At 60.9% G+C, this 21,525-nt stretch overlaps 2 protein-coding genes across 5 annotated transcripts; one reads left to right on the forward strand and one right to left on the reverse strand.

The window, feature by feature from the left end:
• Nucleotides 1-1,646: 1,646 nt before the first annotated feature.
• GUK1 (guanylate kinase 1) lies at nucleotides 1,647-12,517 on the reverse strand. Of its 3 annotated transcripts, none has more exons than XM_029078238.1 (8): nucleotides 12,424-12,517; nucleotides 6,652-6,768; nucleotides 6,390-6,431; nucleotides 4,989-5,085; nucleotides 3,598-3,736; nucleotides 2,992-3,076; nucleotides 2,483-2,568; nucleotides 1,647-2,184 (listed from the first exon to the last, which is right to left on the reverse strand). In XM_029078238.1, exons 1-8 carry the CDS (start codon nucleotides 12,500-12,502, stop codon nucleotides 2,152-2,154), a joined length of 678 nt encoding a protein of 225 aa, XP_028934071.1. In that variant the 5' UTR covers nucleotides 12,503-12,517; the 3' UTR covers nucleotides 1,647-2,151. The 3 variants fall into 3 exon arrangements, with proteins under 3 accessions (XP_028934071.1, XP_039769914.1, XP_028934073.1); XM_039913980.1 differs by lacking the exon at nucleotides 12,424-12,517 and adding an exon at nucleotides 8,005-8,025; XM_029078240.2 differs by lacking the exon at nucleotides 12,424-12,517 and adding an exon at nucleotides 7,119-7,220.
• A 49-nt stretch (nucleotides 12,518-12,566) lies between these two features.
• On the forward strand, nucleotides 12,567-21,133 carry MRPL55 (mitochondrial ribosomal protein L55). 2 transcript variants are annotated; one of them, XM_007656903.3, is made up of 4 exons: nucleotides 12,567-12,666; nucleotides 14,622-14,793; nucleotides 19,202-19,385; nucleotides 20,520-21,133. In XM_007656903.3, the coding sequence occupies exons 2-4, from the start codon at nucleotides 14,768-14,770 to the stop codon at nucleotides 20,670-20,672; spliced, it is 363 nt and encodes a 120-aa protein (XP_007655093.2). In that variant the 5' UTR covers nucleotides 12,567-12,666; nucleotides 14,622-14,767; the 3' UTR covers nucleotides 20,673-21,133. The 2 variants fall into 2 exon arrangements, with proteins under 2 accessions (XP_007655093.2, XP_028934075.1); XM_029078242.2 differs by lacking the exons at nucleotides 12,567-12,666; nucleotides 14,622-14,793 and adding an exon at nucleotides 18,710-18,865.
• The last annotated feature ends 392 nt before the right edge of the window (nucleotides 21,134-21,525 follow it).

Below are 21,525 nucleotides of genomic sequence, written 5' to 3' on the forward strand. Positions count from 1 at the left end.
GCGAAAAGTCTGGGGTAGGGTCACTGCACGGTGCCTGGGGGTCCAGCTGCCTCCGGCCCCCAACCAGGGACTGTTTTGACCGCCCGCTCCCCTCGCGGGCCTTGGCCGGACCAGAAGAAACGAGCCAGCTGGTCTGACTGGTCTGGCTGGTTCCCGCTGCTTCCTGAGAAGAAGCAGAGACATTTTCAGAACAGGACATCCGTTCTCCCCTCGGCCTGGGGCCTGGGAGCGAGGCCTGCCCCCGCTCCTCTCCTCCCGTCCCAGTCCGGCCCCAGCGTAGTGGTTAGAGCCCCGGCCTGGGGGTCAGAAGGTCACGGGTTCTAATCCCTGCTCCGCCACTTCTCTGCTGTGTGACCTGGGGCAAGTCTCTGGGCCTCGGTGACCTCATCTGTAAAATGGGGATTTGAGACCGGGAGCCCCACAGGGGACGGGGACTCCGTCCAAGCCCATTTGCCTGCGTCCGCCCCGGTGCTCCGTGCGGTACCTGGCACACGGTAAGCGCTTAACGGATACCGTAATCGATTCATTTATTATCCGTCCCTCTCTTCCGACCCAGCCCCCGCCCCTCTCCTCATTCGGCCTCCGTCTGGGCCTCGGTCCACCTCTCCCGACTCGGGACCGTCCCCGGGCGGATCCGGATACGTGGCCCCCCTCTCCGTCCGGGCCCAGCTGGGCCGGACGGCGACGCCCCGGCCTCCGCGCGCACGATCCGCCGCGGCACGTGCCTTCCCCGGCCCTCCCCTCCTCCGCTTCCGTGGAGGTGGAGGCAGAAACACAGGGTCAGAGAGGGCAGGCGCCGGGCCCCGGGACGCACGGCCGGCGGGTCATCTCCCCTTGGAGCTCGCCTCCTGCCTTCTGGTGGACCCGGGCAACTGCCAAGGGCAGGGGGCCAACCCCGGCCTGACGGGGGCCCCTGCCTCATGGAGCCGTGGGAAGGGAGATCCAAGAGTCGGAGCGCTTAGCGGGTAGACCTTCAGGAGACCCCCTTGGGGGCCAAGGCCGGCCCAGCCCACAGCCAAAAGAACACCAGGCGGCGGGTTCAAGAAAACCAGGCGGTGGGGGCTCTCCCCGCCTCTGTCCTGCTCGGTGGAAGCGGCGGGCTGGAGCGGGCCCGGCCCGAGACTTGCCCGGTGCGGGCGGTGGGGAGGACCGGGCACGGCGTGGAACTCGAGAAGAAACTCTCCCCGCCGCAGGGCTTTAAGTTCGTTGTGGGCAGGGGATGTGTCTGTGAGATTGTTCTACTGTCCTCTCCCAAGCGCTTAGCACAGTGCTCTGCACACAGGAGGCGCTCAATACATAGCATGGACGGGCTGAGCTGGGGCCGTGGCTCCCCCTGGCGGCCGACGGTGGGGCTGCAGCTGCGGTGGCCGTGTGACATTGGGCGTCTCTCCCAGCCCGGGGGGCCTTCAGCCCTTTCCATTCATTCATTAAACCGTATTTATTGGACGCCTAATGGGTGCGGACCGCTGTTCTAGGCGCTCGGGGGAGGACAGTATAACAATAAAGCAGAAATGTTCCCTGCCCACAGTGAGATTCCAGTCTAGAGGGTGTGTGAGAAGAGCTGGTGGACGGGCGGAGCGGGCAGAGCGGGCGGCACTGGCCCGGGCCCTGCCGCGTGTCGTTGGAAAACAGATGAGAGGTGCCCGTTCTGCTGCAACCAATGGGTTCTTTATTACCGTGACCCGCCGGGCCCGGGCTCCGGTGCCGGCTCTATTCCCGACACCGCCACTGCCCCTCCGGGCCCACCCCGGTGGCCAACGGGCACAGCCCGGCCCCTCCCCGACCCCCGGGGGGCTGAGAGGGACCGGGCCGGGGGGTCCCGGGGGCGAGGACCGTGGACTCCGGGGCCGGCGCGGACGGTCCGGGGCTCTCCCTGCCGTTACCTGGTTCTAACCTGTCCGTGCCCCGGCCCGGGCGGCCACCCCGGGGCCTCGGGCCAAGCTAGTCCCCCCCGGCCCCCCCCGTCCGTCCGGACCCCACCCCAGGCCAGGAGCGGTCAGGTCCGTGGGCGCGGGCGGCCGGGGGCCCGAAGCCGCGGTCCGCCGAGCCCCCGGGGGGCCCTGGGCTACGCCAAGGAGGGAGTGGGCAGCGTTCGGGGGAACGTGACTCTTGGAATGAGGGGCTGGGAAGCCGGGACGCGGGGGTCCCCGCTCAGGAGGCGGCGCGCTGGGCCTTCTGGATCTCCTGCGGGATGAGGTGGCACCGCCACCGGCCGGGTCAGGGCCGTCGGCGTCCCGGCACGGGCCCCGGGCGGGGAGAGGGGCACTGCCCCACCCTCCCCATCCCCTCCCCGCGGCCCAAAAGGGGAAAAAGGTGGAGGCGAAAGCCCGGCGCCAGACCTGGGGCCCAGGTTGGCATTCGGTCAACCTCGGCCAAGGGCGGATGGGAAGGGGGAGCGTTCGGGGCGCGGGGAGGGATCGAGAGAGGCGCGGGAGGGCGGCGGCGGGGAGAGGGGTGGGAAGGGGAAGGGACGGCCCCTCACCTCAGCCAGGACCCCTCTGAGGGAACAGTAAGCTTCCTCCACGTCGTCGTTGATGATTATCAGATCGAAGAGATTGGGCTCCTTGCCTGTGGACCCGCGGGAGGGTGGCAGGGAGGGAAGGAGGGACAGTCGTGAGAAGCAGCGTGGCCTAGCGGCTAGAGCCCGGGCGTCGGAAGGTCACGGCTTCTAATCCCGACTCCTTCCCTTGTCTGCCGTGGGACCTTGGGCGAGTCGCTTCACTTCTCTGCGTTTCGGTTACCCCAGCTGGAAAACGGGGATTGGGACCGTGAGCCCCTCGTGGGACGGGGACCGTGGCCAACTCCATTTGCTCGCAACCACCCTGGTACAGTGCGAGGCACACGGTAAGTGCTTAGATACCCTCGTCGTCATCATCATCATCATTATTATTATTAGGTAGGGCACGCTTGCCCGGGAAAACCTCCATCTGAGGGCGAGGTGGTCGGGGAGAGGGGGGACCCGGGGGGCGACGCTCAAAGCCGGACACTCACTGCTCTCCATGTCGGCCCGAGCGGCGGCCAGCCTCTTCTGTAAGCTCTCCTCCGTTTCCGTCTTCCTGTCCCTCAGCCGCTTTTCCTACGGCAGCGGGAGCCGGGGAGGGAGGGGGGTATCCATCAATCGACGGTATTTAATGGGCGCTTACTAGTGCGGAGCACCGCCCGCAGCGCTTGGGGGAGTCCAATACGGCCGAGTCGGTGGACACATTCCTAAGCTCCATGTGGGCAGGGAACGGGTCTACCAACTCGGTCGTATTGGACTCTCCCAAGCGCTTAGTACGGTGCTCTGCACACAGGAGTTTGCAGTCTAGAGGGGCATGAAACCCCCCAATGGGGGCAACGCTGCTCTAGGGGCAGTTGGGAGTTTAACGGGGTGGGGAAGAGCAGCCCCCCACCCCCAAAATGTTGGAACCTTGTGCTTGGGGCTTGGAGCATGCGCGGGGGGGGGGTGGTTTGGGGAGGGCAGGTGGTCTCCAACACCCCCTCCCTAGCCCGGGGACTTAAAGCCAGGTCCCATCCACCGCCCCCGCCGCTCGCCCAATGACCCAGGCCCCGGGGGAGTTGGGGCGGGGGAAGGGGGCTCTCGGGGTGGAGACCCACCAGGACGTCCAGGGAGGGGGCCTGGATGGAGATGTAGATGGGCCGCAGGTCGGTCTTCTTGATGCTGCGCACGCCCTGCAGGTCGACATCCAGGACGCAGATGCGATTCGCGGCCTGCACCGCCTGCACCGCCGCTTTGCTGGTGGGGGGGACGGGAGGGTGGGAGATGGACGGGGGCCGGGCAGGCGGCCCGCTGCGGGCGGGACCTCGGGGGTCCCGCGTGCCCCGAGACCCCCACCTCCGTCCGCGGGCTCGGACCCCCCGGGTCAAACCTGAACCCGGGGGGGCGCGGGGCCATCCTGACCCAGCGGTTGCTGGGACCACAAGTCCCGGCTGCGAGCAGGCCCCGGCCCCGTCCTCCCCCTCATCCCCCGATGCTTTTATCGCATCCCACGAGGGTCAGTCTTGACCGGGTCCCGGGGAGAAAACCACAGAAGCGGGACACGCTTCCCCACAGAGCTGCCGGTCGCAGGACATCTGTAACCGGCCCCGGTCGGAGGGCCGGGCGACCGCGGAAAGCCCATCGCTCCGACGCCGGTTCCAGGGTGACGGGGTAAACTGAGGCGCTCCTCCGGCCCGGCAGGCCGAGAAGGGGGCTAGGCCCGACTCCCGGCCCCCGCCCTCGCCTCAGCGGGTCTCAGCCCCAACGACTGGGTGGCCACACTTCCCCCAGAGATGGGCCGCCGGCTCCGCGGCCAGAGCCAGATCTCTGGAGGTCGCGGGCGGGCGTGACCGGACGCGCCAGGTGTGGGGCCGCGGTGACGATGGCAGGTGGTGACCTGTCTCTGGTGACCCGGCTGGGTCCGCCCAGGAAAAAGGACAGCCCTCCCCCACCCCGGCCTCTCTGTTCTCCCTCAGCCCCCGGGACCCAACGAGCCCCGCTCATCAGCACCCGCCGCCCCCACCCCGTAGCTCGGTGGCCATGGCGATGTGGAAACACGGCGGCGAGGTGCAAAAGCGGAGGGGAGGGGCGACCCACAGCTCCAGGGGTGGGCGAGATCGGCGCCGGCCTCCGCCTCCCCCGCCCCGGCTTCGTGGGGACTTCCATTTTGCACACAAATATCACTTTTCAGAAAAGAGGGAGATTCGGGGATGGAGAGGGGACAGTCAGAGGGGTTGGAGGGTCCGCGCTGGGTCGCTGGGGGACAGTCAGGGACGGAGAGGGGGACAGTCGGGGGTGTGGGACGGTCCGTGCTGAGTCACCGGGGGTCATTCAGGGAGGGAAAGGGGACAGTCAGAGGGGTTGGAGGGTCCACGCTGGGTCACAAGGACCAGGGCTGGGCCCCAAGGGTCCCCCCCCGGATGCTCCTCTTGGGCCAGCGAGCCCCGTTTCCCAAGGGTCGTCCCCAAGCTGTGGGCTCCCCGCTCCCCGCCGTGACCTCGTGCCGCACCTCGTGCCGTACATGTTCCCGGAGAACTCCGCGTGCTCGATGAACTCGTTGGCCTCAATGTCTCGCAGCATGGCTTCGCGGCTCACGAAGTGGTAATCTGCAACGGGCGCCGGGGCCGGGGCCGGGTCAGCGCCGGCCGCCTCCTCCCCGCCCCTCCTCCAGCTCCCCCCGCGGTCCGGCCGGTCTTCCGGGGACGTCGCTCGGCGCGCGTCTCCCCACCCCGTCCTCCAACACCGCCCCCGGCCCCGAACCCCTAACCCGGGCACCAAGCGGGACCTACCGAGTCTCGGCTTCCGGTCCCGGTCCCGGCCCCACGCTCTTCCCGGGCTTCCCCTCCCCCGGGACCGACCCCACCCCCCAGCTCACTCTCTCCCCTCTCCCGAGCTCCCTTCCGTCCTGGGCCTCGCCCTCCACTCTCCCCCCGCCCCGTCACACCATCCCCGGCCGAGAAGCAGGGTGGCGCAGTGGCTAGAGCCCGGGCCCGGGAGCCAGGAGGACCTGGGTTCCAATCCCGGCTCCGCCACATGTCTGCTGGGGGACCTTGGGCAAGTCACTTCAATTCTCTGGGCCTCGGCTACTTCGTCTGTGAAATGGGGATAAAGAGTGCGAACCCTGACTTTCAAAGCCCTACTGAAGGCTCACCTCCTCCAGGAGACCTTCCCAGACGAAGCCCCCCTTTTCCTCGCCTCCCCCTCCCAGCGCCCCGACTCGCCTCCTCTGCTCTTCCCCGCCCTCTGCCCCACAGCACTTGTGTATATATGTACATATCTATAATTCGATTTATTTCTATTAATGCCTGTTTACTTGTTCTGATGTGTATCTCTCTCTATATCTATAATTCTATTTATTTCTATCGATGCCTGTATATCGTCTCCCCCCTTCTAGACTGTGAGCCCGTGGTTGGATAGGGATCGTCCCTATCTGTTGCCCAACTGTACTTTCCAAGTGCTCAGTACAGTGCTCTGCACACAGTAAGCCCTCCATAAATCATGGCTCAGTGGAAAGAGCGTGGGCTTGGGAGTCAGAGGTCATGGGTTCAAATCCCAGCTCCGCCACTTGTCAGCTGGGTGACAGCGGGCGAGTCACTTCACTTCTCTGCGCCTCGGTTCCCTCATCTGTAAAGGGGGATGAAGACTGGGAGCCTCACGTGGGACGACCCGATGACCCCGTATCTCCCCCAGCGCTTAGAACGGTGCTCTGCACATAGTCGGCGCTTAACAAATACCAACATCATTATTATTATTATTATAAATACAATTGAATGAATGAATGAACCCCATGTGGATCAGGGACTGTGTCCAACCTGATAAGCTACCTCAGCCCTTAGAGCAGTGCTTAACACATAGTAAGCGCTTAAAAAGTATCGTAATTATCATCACCCCCGACCCCCGGTCCGCTGACCTTTGCCGTTCTCCTCTCCGGGCCTGGGGCTCCTTGTGGTGTCTGCAACGAGAGGGGTCCGTGGGTCTCTGAGGTGCCACGCACGGGCCCGGGGGGGGGGCGGGAACCAGGGGCGAGGCTGAAGGAAGCCATCCCGGAGCGGGAGAGGGGGGAGCCGCCACCTCGGGGCGTCGCCCCCGGAGCCGGTGGCGGGCGGCGGGCACCGGCCCGAAACCCCGGGGCCGCCCACCCCGTCCCCCTCCGGGGGCCCTCGCGGACTCACGGGAGACGCTGAAGCCGAAGACGTTGCCGTATTCTTGGAAGAGCTTGCGGAGCAGCGTGCTCTTCCCCGCGCCCGAGGGGCCGCTCAGGACCACGGGTCGGGGCCTGGCCGCCATGGCTGTAGGGGCCGGAGAGCGGACGATGGAGGACAGAACACCCACCTCTCGGGACCCCCCCCCCCGGGACAGCGATGCCCCCCGTGGGCTTCGAAGAGCAGGCCCGTGGGCGTCCAGTGGGGTGGAGGAGGGGGTCGGTGTGCCCGGAGGGGTCCGGCAGCCTGGCTTTTCCCATCCGCCCCCTCCTCCGACCCCACGGCAATTCCGGAGGCCGTCGCACCGCCGAGCGGCCGACCCCGTCCGCGCCCACGCCGACCCATCTCCCACCGGAGCGGGGCTGAGCGGCTGACCCCTCGCGCCCTCCGCCTCCCCCCGGCCCGCCGCCCACCCCCACCCCCGCCCCTCCTCTCACCCGGACCCCCGCCCCTCCGGCCGAGGTCTGGGGTGCCCAGGCCGGGCCAGAGGACGGGAGGCTCTGGGAGGAGGTGGCGGCTTTATACGCTGCCCCGCCGGGGTGGGGCGGGGGGGAGGCCGATGACGGAGCCTCCCTCGGCCCTAATCCCACCCGCCTCCCCCCCTTACACCAGCCGGAGCCGGGGCGCGGAGGGAGGGAGCGGGGAGGGACGGAGGGACAGATGGACGGAGGGAGGAGCCACCTACGGATCGGGGAGGACAAATCCATCGACGCTTGGCTCAGATAAGCAGGGGCACAGGGAGGGGTTCCTTGGCCTCCCTCTCCACCCCCAGGCCTCGAGACTGTGAGCCCGTCTGATGCTCTCTATCTGGTGCCCGACTGTCCATTCCAAGCGCTTAGTACAGTGCTCTGCACATAGTAAGCGCTCAATAAATACCACTGAATGATATATAGGAAGCCCCCCCACCTCAAATCGTCCAAGTGCCCCCTCCGGGGCTTTGACTCTATTTTGATCCTCTCGACTCAAAGCTGGTTATGGGCAGGGAACGCGTCCACCAACTCTGTTGGATTAAATGAGGATTAACCGTGAGCCTCACGTGGGACAACCTGATGACCCTCCCAGTGCTTAGAACAGCGCTCTGCACGGAGTGAGCGCTTAACAAATACCAACACTGTTATTATCATCATTGTCTTCTCCCGTGCGCTCAGTACAGAGCTCCGCACACAGTCGGCGCTCAATAAATACGACCGATTGAGCCTTACGCTCGCCTTTTAGGTTCATTTTGTGTTTTCGACTTTATTCCGTCCTCCCGCGCCCGTCCCCGGCCCTGAATTCCTGGATCGCGAGCCCCTCGGGGGACCAGAGACCGTGTCTAATTCTCACCGGGGATTCCTTCCCAATCGAGTCATCTGAGCCTCTCCCGTATGCAGACCGCCGTACTAAGCGCCTGGGAGAGCGCAACGTGACCATATCACAGACACGCTCCCCGTCCACAACAAACCTACAGTCTAGAGGGGGGAGACGCGCGTTAATATAAGTCGGCAAATTACAGAGACGGACCTAAGTGGGGTGGGGCAGAGGCAGAGTGACGCGGAAGGGAGGAGGGGGGCGTAATCAGGGAAGGCCTCTTGGAGGAGGTGGGCTTTCAGAGAGGCCTCGGAGAATCCCGGTCGGGCGGACGCGGGGGAGGAGGGAGGGCCAGAGGCGGGACGGGGGCGAGGGGCGGGCGCCGTCGAGATAGACGAGATCGAGGTACAGCGAGTAGGTTGGCGTTAGAAGAGCAAAGTGCGCGGGCCGGGCCGGCGGCTCCCGGAAGGCGCTCAGTAAGTACTTTTCTCCTCCTCCTCCTCCTCCCCGCCCTCAGGTGCGCGTCACACCCCGCCAAGGGGCTGCTCCCCACGGGCAGGACCGGCCGGGGCAAACGCCGGACTCCGGCCCCGGAGGGCCCCTCTGCCCCGGCCGCGCCAGGAGCCAAAACCCCGGCCCCGCGGGGCTGAGCTGACGGCAGGCCCGGCGCCAAGTCACCCAGCAGCGTGGCCGGGCGGAAAGAGTCCGGGCCTGGGAGTCAGAGGACCTGCGTTCGAATCCCGCCTCGGCCAATTTTTTTTTTTTTAAACGGTATTCGTTAAGCGCTCACTCCGTGCCAGGCCCTGTACTGAGCCGTTCATTCAATCGTATTTATCGAGCGCTTACACTGTGCAGAGCAGTGTACTAAGCGCTTGAAGTGGACAATTCGGCAACGGAGACAGTCCCTGCCCGACGACGGGCTCACGGTCTTATCTTGTTCACGGGGTGGATACGAGCAGATCGGGTTGGACGCGGTCCCCGTCCCCCATGGGGTTTAACGGTCTTAATCCCCATTTTACAGAGGAGGTAACGGAAGCCCGGAGAAGTGAAGTGACTCGTCCAAGGTCACACAGCAGAGAAGGGGCAGAGCCGGGATGAGAACCCACGTCCTTCCTACTCCCAGGCCAGGGCTCTTTCCACTAGGCCACGCCACTTCTCTAGCCTGGAAGCACTTTTTGGGGGAGGGAATGTGCCTACCAACTCGACTGCGTGGTCCTCTCCCAAGCGCTTAGTACAGTGCTCCGCCCCAAACCCCGGACACGCTCAATATAATCCACTGACCGTGGTGTCCGAGGGTCAGACGACAGGTCGGGGGCACCTGAAGCAGCGTGGCTCAGTGGAAAGAGCCCGGACTTTGGAGTCGGAGGTCATGGGTTCGAGTCCCGGCTCTGCCACTTGTCAGCTGTGTGACGGTGGGCGAGTCACTTCACTTCTCTGGGCCTCAGTGACCTCATCTGGAAAATGGGGATTAACTGGGACCCTCATGGGGGACAACCTGACTACCCTGTATATCCCAGCGCTTAGAACAGTGCTCTGCACATAGTAAGGGCTTAACAAATACCAACATTATTTTTATTATTATTCTCTGTGCCTCAGTTACCTCATCTGTAAAACGGGGATGAAGACTGTGAGCCTCACGTAGGACAACCTGATGCCCCTGTGTCTACCCCAGCGCTTAGAACAGTGCTCGGCACATAGTAAGCGCTTAACAAATACCAACATCATTATTATTATTACCCTTAGCCCCCATTTCTGAACCTGGGCACGTACCCTTCTCCCCTCCTGCCCGCTGGGAATAAGAGAGAGCGAATAATAACAATAATCGTGGAGCTTGTTAAGTGCTTACTATGTGCCAAGCACTGTTCTAAGCGCTGGGGACAAGGTAGTCAGATTGGACACGGTCCCTGTCTCACACTGGGCTCACGCTCTGAAGCCCCGTTTTACAGATGAGGTCACTGAGGCCCAGAGAAGTCAAGTGACTTTTCCAAGGTCACCCAGCAGACGTGTGGGGGAGCCGGAATTAGAACCCACGACCTTCTGACTCCCGGGCCCGCGCTCTATCCACTGAGCCGCGCTCCTTGTGGTCCGTGGAGGTCGAAGGCATCAGTCGTATTTGTTGAGTGCTTACTGTGTGCAGGGCACTGTACTAAGCGCTTGGGGGAGTCCAGTACTTCAGACACAGTCCCTGCCCACAGGGAGCATCCCGTGCTGAGGGTGGAGGTGGGAGAAGGCGGGCGGATCGTCCAGGGACGCAAGCGATCGCCCCGGGCGGCGCCCGCCCGCCCTCCCTGTCAGCTATTTATTGAGCGCTTACTGCGTGCACAGCGCCAAACTACGTCCTCTGCCGTCGGGAACCACCCCACCCCCAGACATCCAACAGGGATCGTATGTAGAAGCAGCGCGGCTCAGTGGAAAGAGCACAGGTTTAGGAGTCAAAGGTCACGGGTTCTAATCTCGGCTCCGCCGTGGGACTTTGGGCAAGTCACTTCACTCCTCGGTGCCTCAGTGACCTCATAATAATAATGTTGGTATTTGTTAAGCGCTTACTCTGTGCCGGGCACCGTTCTAAGCGCTGGGGGAGATCCAGGGTCTTCGGGTCGTCCCACGTGAGGCTCACGGTTATTCCCCATTTTACAGATGAGGGAACTGAGGCACAGAGAAGTTAAGTGACTCGCCCACAGTCACACAGCTGCTGTAAAATGGGGATGAAGACCGTGAGCCTCACGTGGGACAACACAGTGCTTGGCACACGGTGAACCCAAAGCTTTGCAGACACGGGGATCAGGTCTAGGGCCAGGGGCTGGGTACAGCGCTCCGCACCCAGCAGAATGTAAGCGACTCGAGGACAGGGATTCATTCATTCAATGGTATTTATTGAGCGCTTACTATGTGCAGAGCACTGGACTAAGCGCTTGGAATGGACAATTCGGCAACAGATAGAGACCGTCCCTGCCCAACGAGGGGCTCACAGTCTAAACGATGCCTGAGAAGCGGCATGGCTCGGTGGGAAGAGCCCGGGCTTGGGAGTCAGAGGTCACGGGTTCTAATCCCGGCTCCGCCACTTGTCAGCCGTGTGACTTTGGGCGAGTCACTTCGCTTCTCTTGGCCTCGGGGAACTCGTCTGGAAAATGGGAATGAAGACCGTGTGAGCCCCCCCCCCCCGTGGGACAACCCGATGACTCTGTATCAACCCCAGCGCTTAGAACAGCGCCTGGCACATAGTAAGCGCTTAACAGATGCCATCATCATTGCCTGTTGTGTGACCTTGGGCAAGTCACTTCACTTCTCTGGGCCTCCGTTCCCTCATCCTGAAAATGGGGATTAAGACTGTGAGCCCCCCGTGGGGCAACCTGATTACCCTGCATTGACCCCGGCGCTTAGAACAGGGCTTAGCACATAGTAAGCGCTTAACAGATTCCATTGCTATTATTATTACCGTATACCTCCCCCAGTGTTTCGAACAGCGCTTAGCATCCGGGAAATGCTTAACCAATCCCACATTCTTAAAACTGGAGGGTGACGACGAAGCCTCTCTGCTAGACCTGGCGTCCTCTCCCAGGCGCTCAGCACAGTGCTGAGGTCCTAGGAAGGCATCAATACAGAGCAGATGAGGAAGCCTTTCTGCTAGGCCTAGTGTTGTCTCCCAAGCGCTCAGCACAGTGCTGAGGCCCAAGGAAGGCGTCAATACAGAGCAGACGAGGAAGCTTCTCTGCTAAACCTAGTGCCCTCTCCCAAGCGCTCAGTACAGTGCTAAGGCCTTAGGAAGGCGTCAATACACAGCAGACGAGGAAGCCTCTCTGCTAAACCTGGCGCCCTCTCCCAAGCGCTCAGCACAGGGCTGCGGCCCTAGGAAGGTGTCAATACACAGCGGACGAGGAAGCCTCTCTGCTAAACCCAGTGTCGTCTCCCAAGCGTTGAGCACAGTGCTGCGGCCCTAGGAAGGCGTCAATACAGAGCAGACGAGGAAGCCTCTCTGCTAAACCTAGTGCCCTCTCCCAAGCGCTCAGCACAGTGCTAAGGCCTTAGGAAGGCGTCAATACAGAGCAGACGAGGAAGCCTCTCTGCTAAACCTAGTGCCCTCTCCCAAGCGTTGAGCACAGTGCTGTGGCCCTAGAAAGGCGTCAATACAGAGCAGATGAGGAAGCTTCTCTGCTAAACCTAGTGCCCTGTCCCAAGCGCTCAGCACAGTGCTAAGGCCTTAGGAAGGCGTCAATACAGAGCAGACGAGGAAGCCTCTCTGCTAACCCTGGCGCCCTGTCCCAAGCGCTTAGCACAGGGCTGCGGCCCTGGGAAGGCGTCAAAACAGCGCATGGATGGAGGGAAGCCTCGCCTCAGAGGGCAGGCGCACGCGCTGGCCCACGTGACCCCCCCCCCCCGCCCCGGCGCGAGGACCACGTGTCCCCTCCCGGCCGCCGTCCCAGGGCGAGGGGCTCGCGCGGCCGCCACGCGCCTCACCTGCCGCCGCTCTGGGGAGCGAACACCAGCTCATGGGGGCCACGCCGCGCGCGCGCGCCGCCGTCCCACCTGGGCGCATGCGCGCTCTGCCCTCTTTCCTCCCCGCCTACGTCATCCCTCAGCGCGCGCCGCGGAGCCTGGCCACGCCCCCTCTGACGTCACCGGCCGCCCTTGGCGGGAGGGGGGGAGGCAGGGAGGCCGGCGCATGCGCGCGGCGTCGGACCAGACTGGGCCTCGGGTCAGGTAACCCAGAGGGGCAGCCACGGGGGGGGCTGCTTATTAATAATGATAATAGCAATAATAAAATAATGATGGGATTGGTTAAGCGCTTGCTACGTGCGAAGCACTGTTGCTAAGAGCTGGGAGGGGGGTGCAAGGTCATCAGGCGGCCCCACGTGGGACCACCTGATGACCCTGGATCTCCCCCAGCGCTTAGTACAGTGCTCTGCACATAGTAAGCGCTTAACAAATACTATTATTATTATTATTACTCCTCTGTCAAATAGGGATTGAGACTGTGCGCCCCACGTGGGACCACCTGATGATCCTGGAACAGTGCTCGGCACAGAGTAAGCGCTTAACAAATACCAACATTGTTATTATTATTAACCCCATTTCGAAGAGGAGCTCACCGAGGCCCAGAGAATAATAATGATGTTGGTATTTGTTAAGCGCTCACTATGTGCAGAGCACTGTTCTAAGCGCTGGGGGAGATCTGGGGTCATCAGGTGGTCCCACGTGAGGCTCCCAGTGTTCGTCCCCATTTTACAGATGAGGTCACTGAGGCCTCACAGTCACCCAACTGACAAGTGGCAGAGCCGGGATTCGAACCCATGACCTCTGACTCCCCAGCCCGGGCTCTTTCCACTGAGCCACGCTGCTTCTCTGTGAAGTGAAGGGGCTGGCCCAAGGTCACACAGCAGACACGTAGCGGAGGTGGGATTCGAACCCAGGTCCTCTGACTCCCAGGCCCGGGCTTTTCCCACAGAGCCACGCCGCTTCTCGAAGTGACGTGACCTGCCCAAGGCCGTGCAGCAGGCAAGGGGCGGAGGCTGGATTAGAACCCATGACCTTCTGGCTCCCAGGCCCCGGGCTGTAATAATAATACTAATAATAATGATGATGGCATTTGTAAAGCGCTTACTAGGTGCCAAGTACTGTTCTAAGCGCTAGGGTAAATACCGTGGCTCAGTGGGAAGAGCCCGGGCTTGGGAGTCAGAGGTCGTGGGTTCAAATCCCAGTTCTGCCACTTATCAGCTGTGTGACTTTGGGCAAGTCACTTCTCTGGGCCTCAGTTCCCTCATCTGGAAAATGGGGATGAAGACTGGGAGCCCCACATGGGACAACCCGATGACCTTATATCTACCCAGTGCTTAGAACAGGGCCTGGCACATAGTAAGCGCTTAACAAATACCGAAATTATTATTATTATTATTACAAGATCATCAGGGTGTCCCCCGTGGGGCTCGCAGTCTTCATCCCCATTTTCCAGATGAGGTCACTGAGAAGTGGAATGACTGGCCCAAAGTCACCCAGCTGACAAGCGACGGAGTGGGGATTTGAACCCATGACCTCCGACTCCCCAGCCCGGGCTCTTTCCACTGAGCCTCGCTGCTTCTCAAGCCACTAGGCCACACTGCTTTCCTACCAGAGCTTGGAGGGGAGGGACGGGCTCCTGCCAGGTCACCTGCCTCCTCCAAGCAGCCTTCCACCTCCCTCAGTTGCCATTTCTGCTGCCCTCCTCCTCCAGGCAGCCTTCTATAATAATGTTGGTAGTTGTTAAGCGCTTACTATGTGCAGAACACTGTTCTAAGCGCTGGGGGAGATACAGGGGAATCCGGTTGTCCCACGTGAGGCTCACGGTTAATCCCCATTTGACAGATGAGGTCACTGAGGCACAGAGAAGTCAAGCGACTCGCCCACAGTCACACAGCTGACGAGTGGCAGAGCCGGGATTCGAACTCATGACCTCTGACTCCCAAGCCCGGGCTCTTTCCACTGAGCCGCGCTGCTTCTCTACCTCCTCTGGGCCTCCGTTACCCCAGCTCTAAAATGGGGATTATGAGCGTGAGTCCTATATGGGACAGGGACTGGATCCAACCTATCTTATATCTACCCCCGCGCTTAGACCAGTGCTTGGCACGTAGTAAGCGCGCAACAGGTACCATAATTATTTTCTTCTTTCACTTTCGGCAAAGGTCATTCGAAGAGGCGCCCATTTTAGGTCGGTCGGCGGCATCAGCAAGCGCGGGGCCGCGCGACGCCTCGCCGGTCGCCCGGACCGGCGACAGACGTGGTTTGGCCGCCTCCCGGCGCTAGGGCTGCGTCGGTGCCGTGGGAAACCATGTCCACCCTGTGCGGAACGCTCCGGTAAGTCTGATCACCGTCCTCTTCCCCTTCCTCCTGCGATCCTGAGGGCGGAGCTGGCTCATCTAATAATAATAATAATAACGTCGGTATTTGTTAAGCGCTTACTATGTGCGGAGCACCGTTCTAAGCGCTGGGGGAGATACAGGGTCATCGGGTTGTCCCACGCGAGGCTCACAGTTAATCCCCATTTGACAGATGAGGGAACTGAGGCACAGAGAAGTGAAGTGACTTGCCTAAGGTCACACAGCTGACAAGTGGCAGAGCCGGGAGTCGAACTCATGACCTCTGACTCCGAAGCCCAGGCTCTTTCCACTGAGCCACGCTGCTTCTAACTGTCTTCGGGTTTCCCGGGCATCTAATATTCATTCGTTCATTTAATTGTATGTATTGAGCGCTTACTGTGGGCAAAGCACTGTGCTAGACGCTTGGGGGAGGACAATATAGCACCAGACACAGTCCTGCCCACAGAGAGCTCACAGTTTGGAGGGGGAGGCAGACGTTAATATAAATAAATCAAACAAATAGATTATAGATATTAACGGATATTTATATCATGATGATTACGATGCCGTTGATCTCCAGGCACCGCTTCCCACCGCGCCCTGGGAAGCAACACGGTGTAGCGGCTAGAGCCCGGGCCTGGGAGTCAGAAGGTCATGGGTTCTAATCCCGGCTCCGCCACTTGTCTGCCGGGTGGCCTGGGGCAAGTCACGTCACTTCCCTGGGCCTCAGTTCCCTCATCTGGAAAATGAGGATTAAGGGTGTGAGCCCCACGTGGGACAGGGACTGTGTCCAACCCGATTTTGCTGGTGGCCACCCCAGGGCTTAGTTCAGTGCTTGGCACGTAGTAAACGCTTAACAAACCCCATAATTTTTCAAAATTATTAGCGGAAAGAGCCCAGGCCTGGGACCAGAGTCAGTCGTATTTAATAACGATGGCATTTGTTAAGCGCTTACTAGGTGCCAAGCCCTGTTCTAAGCGCTGGGGGGGGGGATACAAGGTGACCAGGTTGTCCCACGTGGGGCTCCCGGTCTTCATCCCCATTTTCCAGATGAGGTCACTGAGGCATAAAGAAGTGACTGGCCCAAAGTCTCACAGCTGACAAGCGGCAGAGCGGGGATTTGAACCCACGACCTCTGACTCCCTAGCCCACGCTCTTTCCACTGAGCCATGCTGCTTCAATCTATTCAATTTATTATTCAATTTATTCAATTTATTGAGCGCCTGCTGTTTTCAGAGCACTGGACTAAGCGCGTTGTTTGGACTATGACAGACACATTCCCTGCCCCTAATGATCGGAGGGCCTGGGTTCTACCCCGGCCCTGCGGCGTGTCTGCTGGGTGACCTCGGGCAAGTCACATCACTTCTCTGTGCCTTCGTGCTTCCTCGCGAGCCCCGGGTGGGAGGGGGGACTGCGTCCAACCTGATCACCTTGCACCTCTCCCAGCGCTTGGCGCAGAGTAAACGCTTCACAAGTACTACTATTATTAGTAGTTGTTCAGTGCTCCGATTGATTGATTATTATTATTAGGTGTCGGGGTGGGAAGCAGCGTGGCCCAGTGGAAAGAGCACGGGCTTTGGAGTCCGAGGTCATGGGTTCGAATCCCCGCTCTGCCACTTGTCAGCCGGGTGACCGTGGGCGAGGCACTTCACTTCTCTGGGCCTCAGTTCCCTCATCTGTAAAATGGGGATGAAGACCGGGAGCCCCACGTGGGACAACCCGATTCCCCTGTGTCTACTCCAGCGTTTAGAACAGTGCTCGGCACATAGTAAGCGCCAGCTCTGCCACTTGTCGGCTGTGTGACTGTGGGCAAGTCACTTAACTTCTCTGGGCCTCAGTTCCCTCATCTGTAAAATGGGGATTAAGACTGTGAGCCCCACGTGGGACAACCTGATTCCCCTATGTCTACCCCAGCGCTTAGAACAGTGCTCGGCACATAGTAAGCGCTTAACAAATACCAACATTATTATTATTATTATTATTAACAGATACCAACATTATTATTACATGATAATCAGGTCGGATAGAGTCCCTGACCTCACAGGCTAAGGGGGTCACATCTCCCCCGATTAGACCGTAAGCCCGTCAAAGGGCAGGACCGTCTCTATCTGTTGCCGACTCGTTCATTCCAAGCGCTTAGTACAGTGCTCTGCACATAGTAAGCGCTCAATAAAAATACTATTGAATGAATCAATCAATTAATCGGTGCTATTTATTGAGCAGAGGACTGTACTGAGGGCTGAATACCGTCATCCCCGTATACACTCTGAACCGTAAACGTGCCTCCCGATTCTGCTGTATGGTCCTCTCCCAAGCACTTAGTACAGTGCTCGGCACACGGTTCAGCGCTCAGTAAGTAGCGTCGATGATGCTTTACAGTTGAAACCGAGGCCCAGCGAGCGACTAAGCTCTTGGTGGGCAGGGATCGTGCCTGCTAACTCGGTTGTAAGCGCGTAGTACAGCGCTCAGAGAAGCAGCGTGGCTGTGTGGAAAGAACCCGGGCTTGGGAGTCAGAGGTCATGGGTTCTAATCCCGGCTCCACCACCTGTCAGCTGTGGGACTCTGGGCAAGTCACTTCACTTCTCTGGGCCTCGGTTCCCTCATCTGTAAAATGGGGATGGAGACTGCGAGCCCCACGTGGGACAACCCGCTTACCGCGTATCTGAAGCAGCGTGGCTCAGCGGAAAGAGCCCGGGCTTGGGAGTCAGAGGTCATGGGTTCGACTCCCGGCTCTGCCACTCGTCAGCCGTGGGACCGTGGGCGAGTCACTTCACTTCTCTGGGCCTCAGTTACCTCATCTGTAAAACGGGGATGAAGACCGGGAGCCTCACGTGGGACAACCTGATGACCCTGGATCTCCCCCAGCGCTTAGAACGGTGCTCGGCGCAAAATAAGCACTTAACAAATACCAACGTTATTATTATTAAATCCCCCCCGATTGATTAGTTGATCGCTCGGCTTGCCTGAGGTCCCAGAGCGGACCCGAGCCGGGACTAGAACCTGGGCGTCCTGACTCCCAGCCCTGGGCTCCGACCTTTAGTCCACCCTCCTCTCTGGGCCCAGTGCCCCGTGCCGAGCGCTGCCGTGCTAATGCGGGGCTTAGAGTCTATCTTACGGGCTACTTAACCGATTATGGACAAGAAAGCCGTGGGGATTTTGATTCTCCTCGTCCGCCGTTAGGCGCGGGAACGAAAGTCAGTCGCAGCCGGCTCCTGGGGAGGCCCGTCTCCGGAGGGTCTTCCGTGCCGTTTTCCCTCCTCCGTCCGGGGGCCACCGGACGCCGCGGTCTCACCCGATCCCGAGGTAATACTCTCGGCCCCGGGGGATTCGCTCCGAGCCCACCGAAATAGCTCCCCTGGCCGGAGTCCCAGCGACCGACTGCCGTGTGGACGCCCCTCCTCCCAATCCCCCCCCAGGAGCAGCTGGGGTGCCGAGAGGCTAATCTGAGGCAGGGGTCAGCGGCTCATCTCCGGCCGCGGTCGATCCATCTCGGGTCACGCCAGACCTTCCCGAGGGCCGCGTCTTGCTGATAGTGACGACGACGGCGTTCGTTCAGCGCTCACGACGTACCAGGCGCCGGACGCAGGCAGATCGAGTCGGACACGGCCCCCCCGTCCCGTGTGGGGCTCCCGGTCTCCGTCCCCATTTTACAGATGAAACCCCATCTCCGTCGATTTTCCGGGAAAAGCCGGCTCTCCCTGGGGGACGGGGGTGGGAACAGGGTCCCGTCTGGTTCTCCCACCCCATCACGGCGCTCAGCGCAGTGCCCGGCCTAGAGACAGCGCGAGTCAGTGCCCCAACAATAATAGGAAGGATTTAAAAAAAAACGAAATAAACGTCCTCGTAGGGAGGATGGAACAAAATCTGCCCGTCCCACCGCAGGATTCCTGCCCTACCCTCGGGTCCGGGCCCAGGCCGTGTCATCTGCCGCGTGTGTGTTCGTTCTGTAGTATTTACTGAGCGCTGTCCCCCATGGGGCTCACAGTCGAAGAAGGAGAGGGGCTTGTGATCTCAGCTCAAGGTATTGCCCTCCACTTCCTGACTGGACTGAACGCTCGCCCTTCTAGACGGTAAGCTCGTTGTGGGCGGGGACTGTGTCTGTTGTTACATTGCCCTCTGCCAAGCGCTCAGTACAGTGCCTCGCCCACAATCGGCGCTCGATAAATATTATTGAACGAGTAGGATTTAATCCCCGTTGTCCAGTTGGAGGAAACCGAGGCCCGGAGAAGGGAAGCGACTGGCCCGGGGTCACCCAGCAGACGGGCGGCGGAGCCGGGATTAGAACCCGGGGCCTCCGACGCTCCAGCCGTTAGGCCGCGTTGTCTCTCGGGGGGGCGGCGCGGCCGTCCACTCGGTCGTCGCGTCCTCCCGTCCGGGACCTGACCGCCCCGGGGGTTTCGTTCCAGCTTCGTGCAGCGGGCGTCGGCCAGGAGGCTCCTCCACGGCTCCCCGGCCCTGCCCAACTCCAACCGGGCGGCCCTGACCCGCGTCCGCCGCGCGGTCTACGCCCGCCTCTACCCGGTGCTGCTCGTGCGGGAGGACGGCTCCACCGTCCACATCCGCTACCGGGAGCCCCGGCGCCTGCTGGCCGTAAGTGCCCCCGGCCCCCTCGCCCCCCCGGCCCCCGGGGACAGATACGGCGGCGTCCGTCGGTCAGTGGTATTTTCTGAGCGCTTACCAGGGGCAGAACACCGCAGTAAGAGTCGGTTGACACGTTCCTCGCCCGCAGTGAGCTCACAGGTTAGAGAAGCACAGAGAAGCAGCACGGCTCAGTGGAAAGAGCCCGGGCTGGGGAGTCGGAGGTCAGGGGTTCGAATCCCGGCTCTGCCGCCTGTCAGCTGTGCGACCGTGGGCAAGTCATTTCACTTCTCTGTGCCTCAGTTTCCTCATCTGTCAAAGGGGGATGAAGACTGTGAGCCCCACATGGGACAACCCGATGACCCTGTATCTCCCCCAGCGCTTAGAACGGTGCTCTGCACATAGTAAGCGCTTAACAAATATCACCGTTATTATTATTATTATTTAGAGGGTTTTGGACCCTCCGTCCCTTCCTTCATTCCATTTTTGTATTTATCGAATGCTTAGTACATTTTGTCTGGTGTTTTTATCATCCGCTTCCAAGCGCTTAGTACAGCGCTTTGCACTCCGTAAGCGCTCGGTAAACGCGATTGCATGAATGAATTAAAGTACGGTACCTGTCACATAGTAAGCGTTTAACAGATGCCGTCGTCATTCCCATTATTACCTCTTCTTTTCAAACATATTTACTGAGTGCCTACTGTGTGCAAAGCACTGTACTGAGCAGTCGGGAGAGGACAGTGTAGCGGTAGACCAAGCTAGAGAACGTTATCTAGTTTCCTATCCCCTGCCCCTTTCCAGAAGGGGAAACCGGAGGCCCAGAGATGTGCGGGCGGTCGCCCCACGGCCCCGCGACGCTCAGCGGAGAGGGGCCCGGTGGTCCGATCCCGCCCCGGGGTAGCCGCCAGGGCGGGAGAAGGGCAGGAGCCCCAAGGTCGGGTGGGGCTCGGTCTCCCTCTCACATGGGGCTCACGGATGCGGAATCCCGGCTCCTCCTCATTCGGTCGTTCGGTCAGTTTAATCGTATTTATTGAGCGCTTCGTGCAAAGCACTGTCCTAAGCGCTTGGGAGAGGACCGGACGGCAAGAGAGGGACGCATTCCCTTCCTCGCCCTCACTCCTTCGGGGGTCCCGTCCGCTTCCGCAGATGCCGGTAGACGTGGACACCCTGTCCCCGGAGGAGAGGAAGGCCAGGCTGCGGAGGCGGGACTCCAGGCTGGTCGAGAAGAAGGAGGAGGAGCCCGAGGTCCTGGACGACTTCCAGCTGGACCGCTACCAGAAGTTCTGGAAGAAGAAATGAGCCCGAGGCCGGAGCCGGTGGGGGACGGGCGGGGGGGCCGTCCGGCCCTCCCGACCCCCGTCTCCCAGCCGGGTCGGGTGCCCGGGGAGCTGGGGGTGGGAGAGCCCCAGCTCTTCACTTCTCCATCGTCGTCGTCACCGCCGGTAGTATTTACTGAGCACCCCCCCCCCCGGGTGTGCAGAACGTGGGGCACGGGTCGACAGAGTCGGAAGATCCAGTCCCCGTGCCCGAGGGGCATCCGTTTTTGGCTTCCTGCCCCCGGGCAGCCCCACTTACCCCTCAGTGCCTCCCACCGGCCCCCCTCAGATGTCTGAAAAAGGTGAATTTCTCCCCCCCCCCCCCGCCCAGGTCACTGCAGCCCACCCACACTGCTTGCAGTTTTTCCGCGCAGAGCTCTGTACTAAGCGCTTGGGAGAGTACCGTATAGCAGGCTTGGTAGGTTACGTTCCCTGCCCACAAGGAAGGCCGGGGACTGTGTCCAACCCGGTTTGCTCGTCTCCGCCCCAGCGCTTAGCGCTGTGCCTGGCACACGCTTGTCAGCCGTGTGACTGTGGGCAGGTCACTTCTCGGTGCCTCAGTGACCTCATCTGTCAAATGGGGATTAACCGTGAGCCTCCCGTGGGACAACCTGATGACCCCGGATCTCCCCCAGCGCTTAGAACAGTGCTCTGCACATAGTAAGCGCTTAACAAATACCGACATTATTATTACATAGTAAGCGCTTGACAAATGCTGTAATCATCGTCATCGTTCCGTCCAGGGGGGAGACGGACATCAGAATAAATGACGGTTATGGATTGACGCGCGGTAGGGCTGAGGGTGGGGTTAAATAAAGTATCGAAAGAGTCAAGAA

Source organism: Ornithorhynchus anatinus, chromosome 13, assembly GCF_004115215.2.
Source record: "Ornithorhynchus anatinus isolate Pmale09 chromosome 13, mOrnAna1.pri.v4, whole genome shotgun sequence".
NCBI classification, from domain to species: domain Eukaryota; kingdom Metazoa; phylum Chordata; class Mammalia; order Monotremata; family Ornithorhynchidae; genus Ornithorhynchus; species Ornithorhynchus anatinus.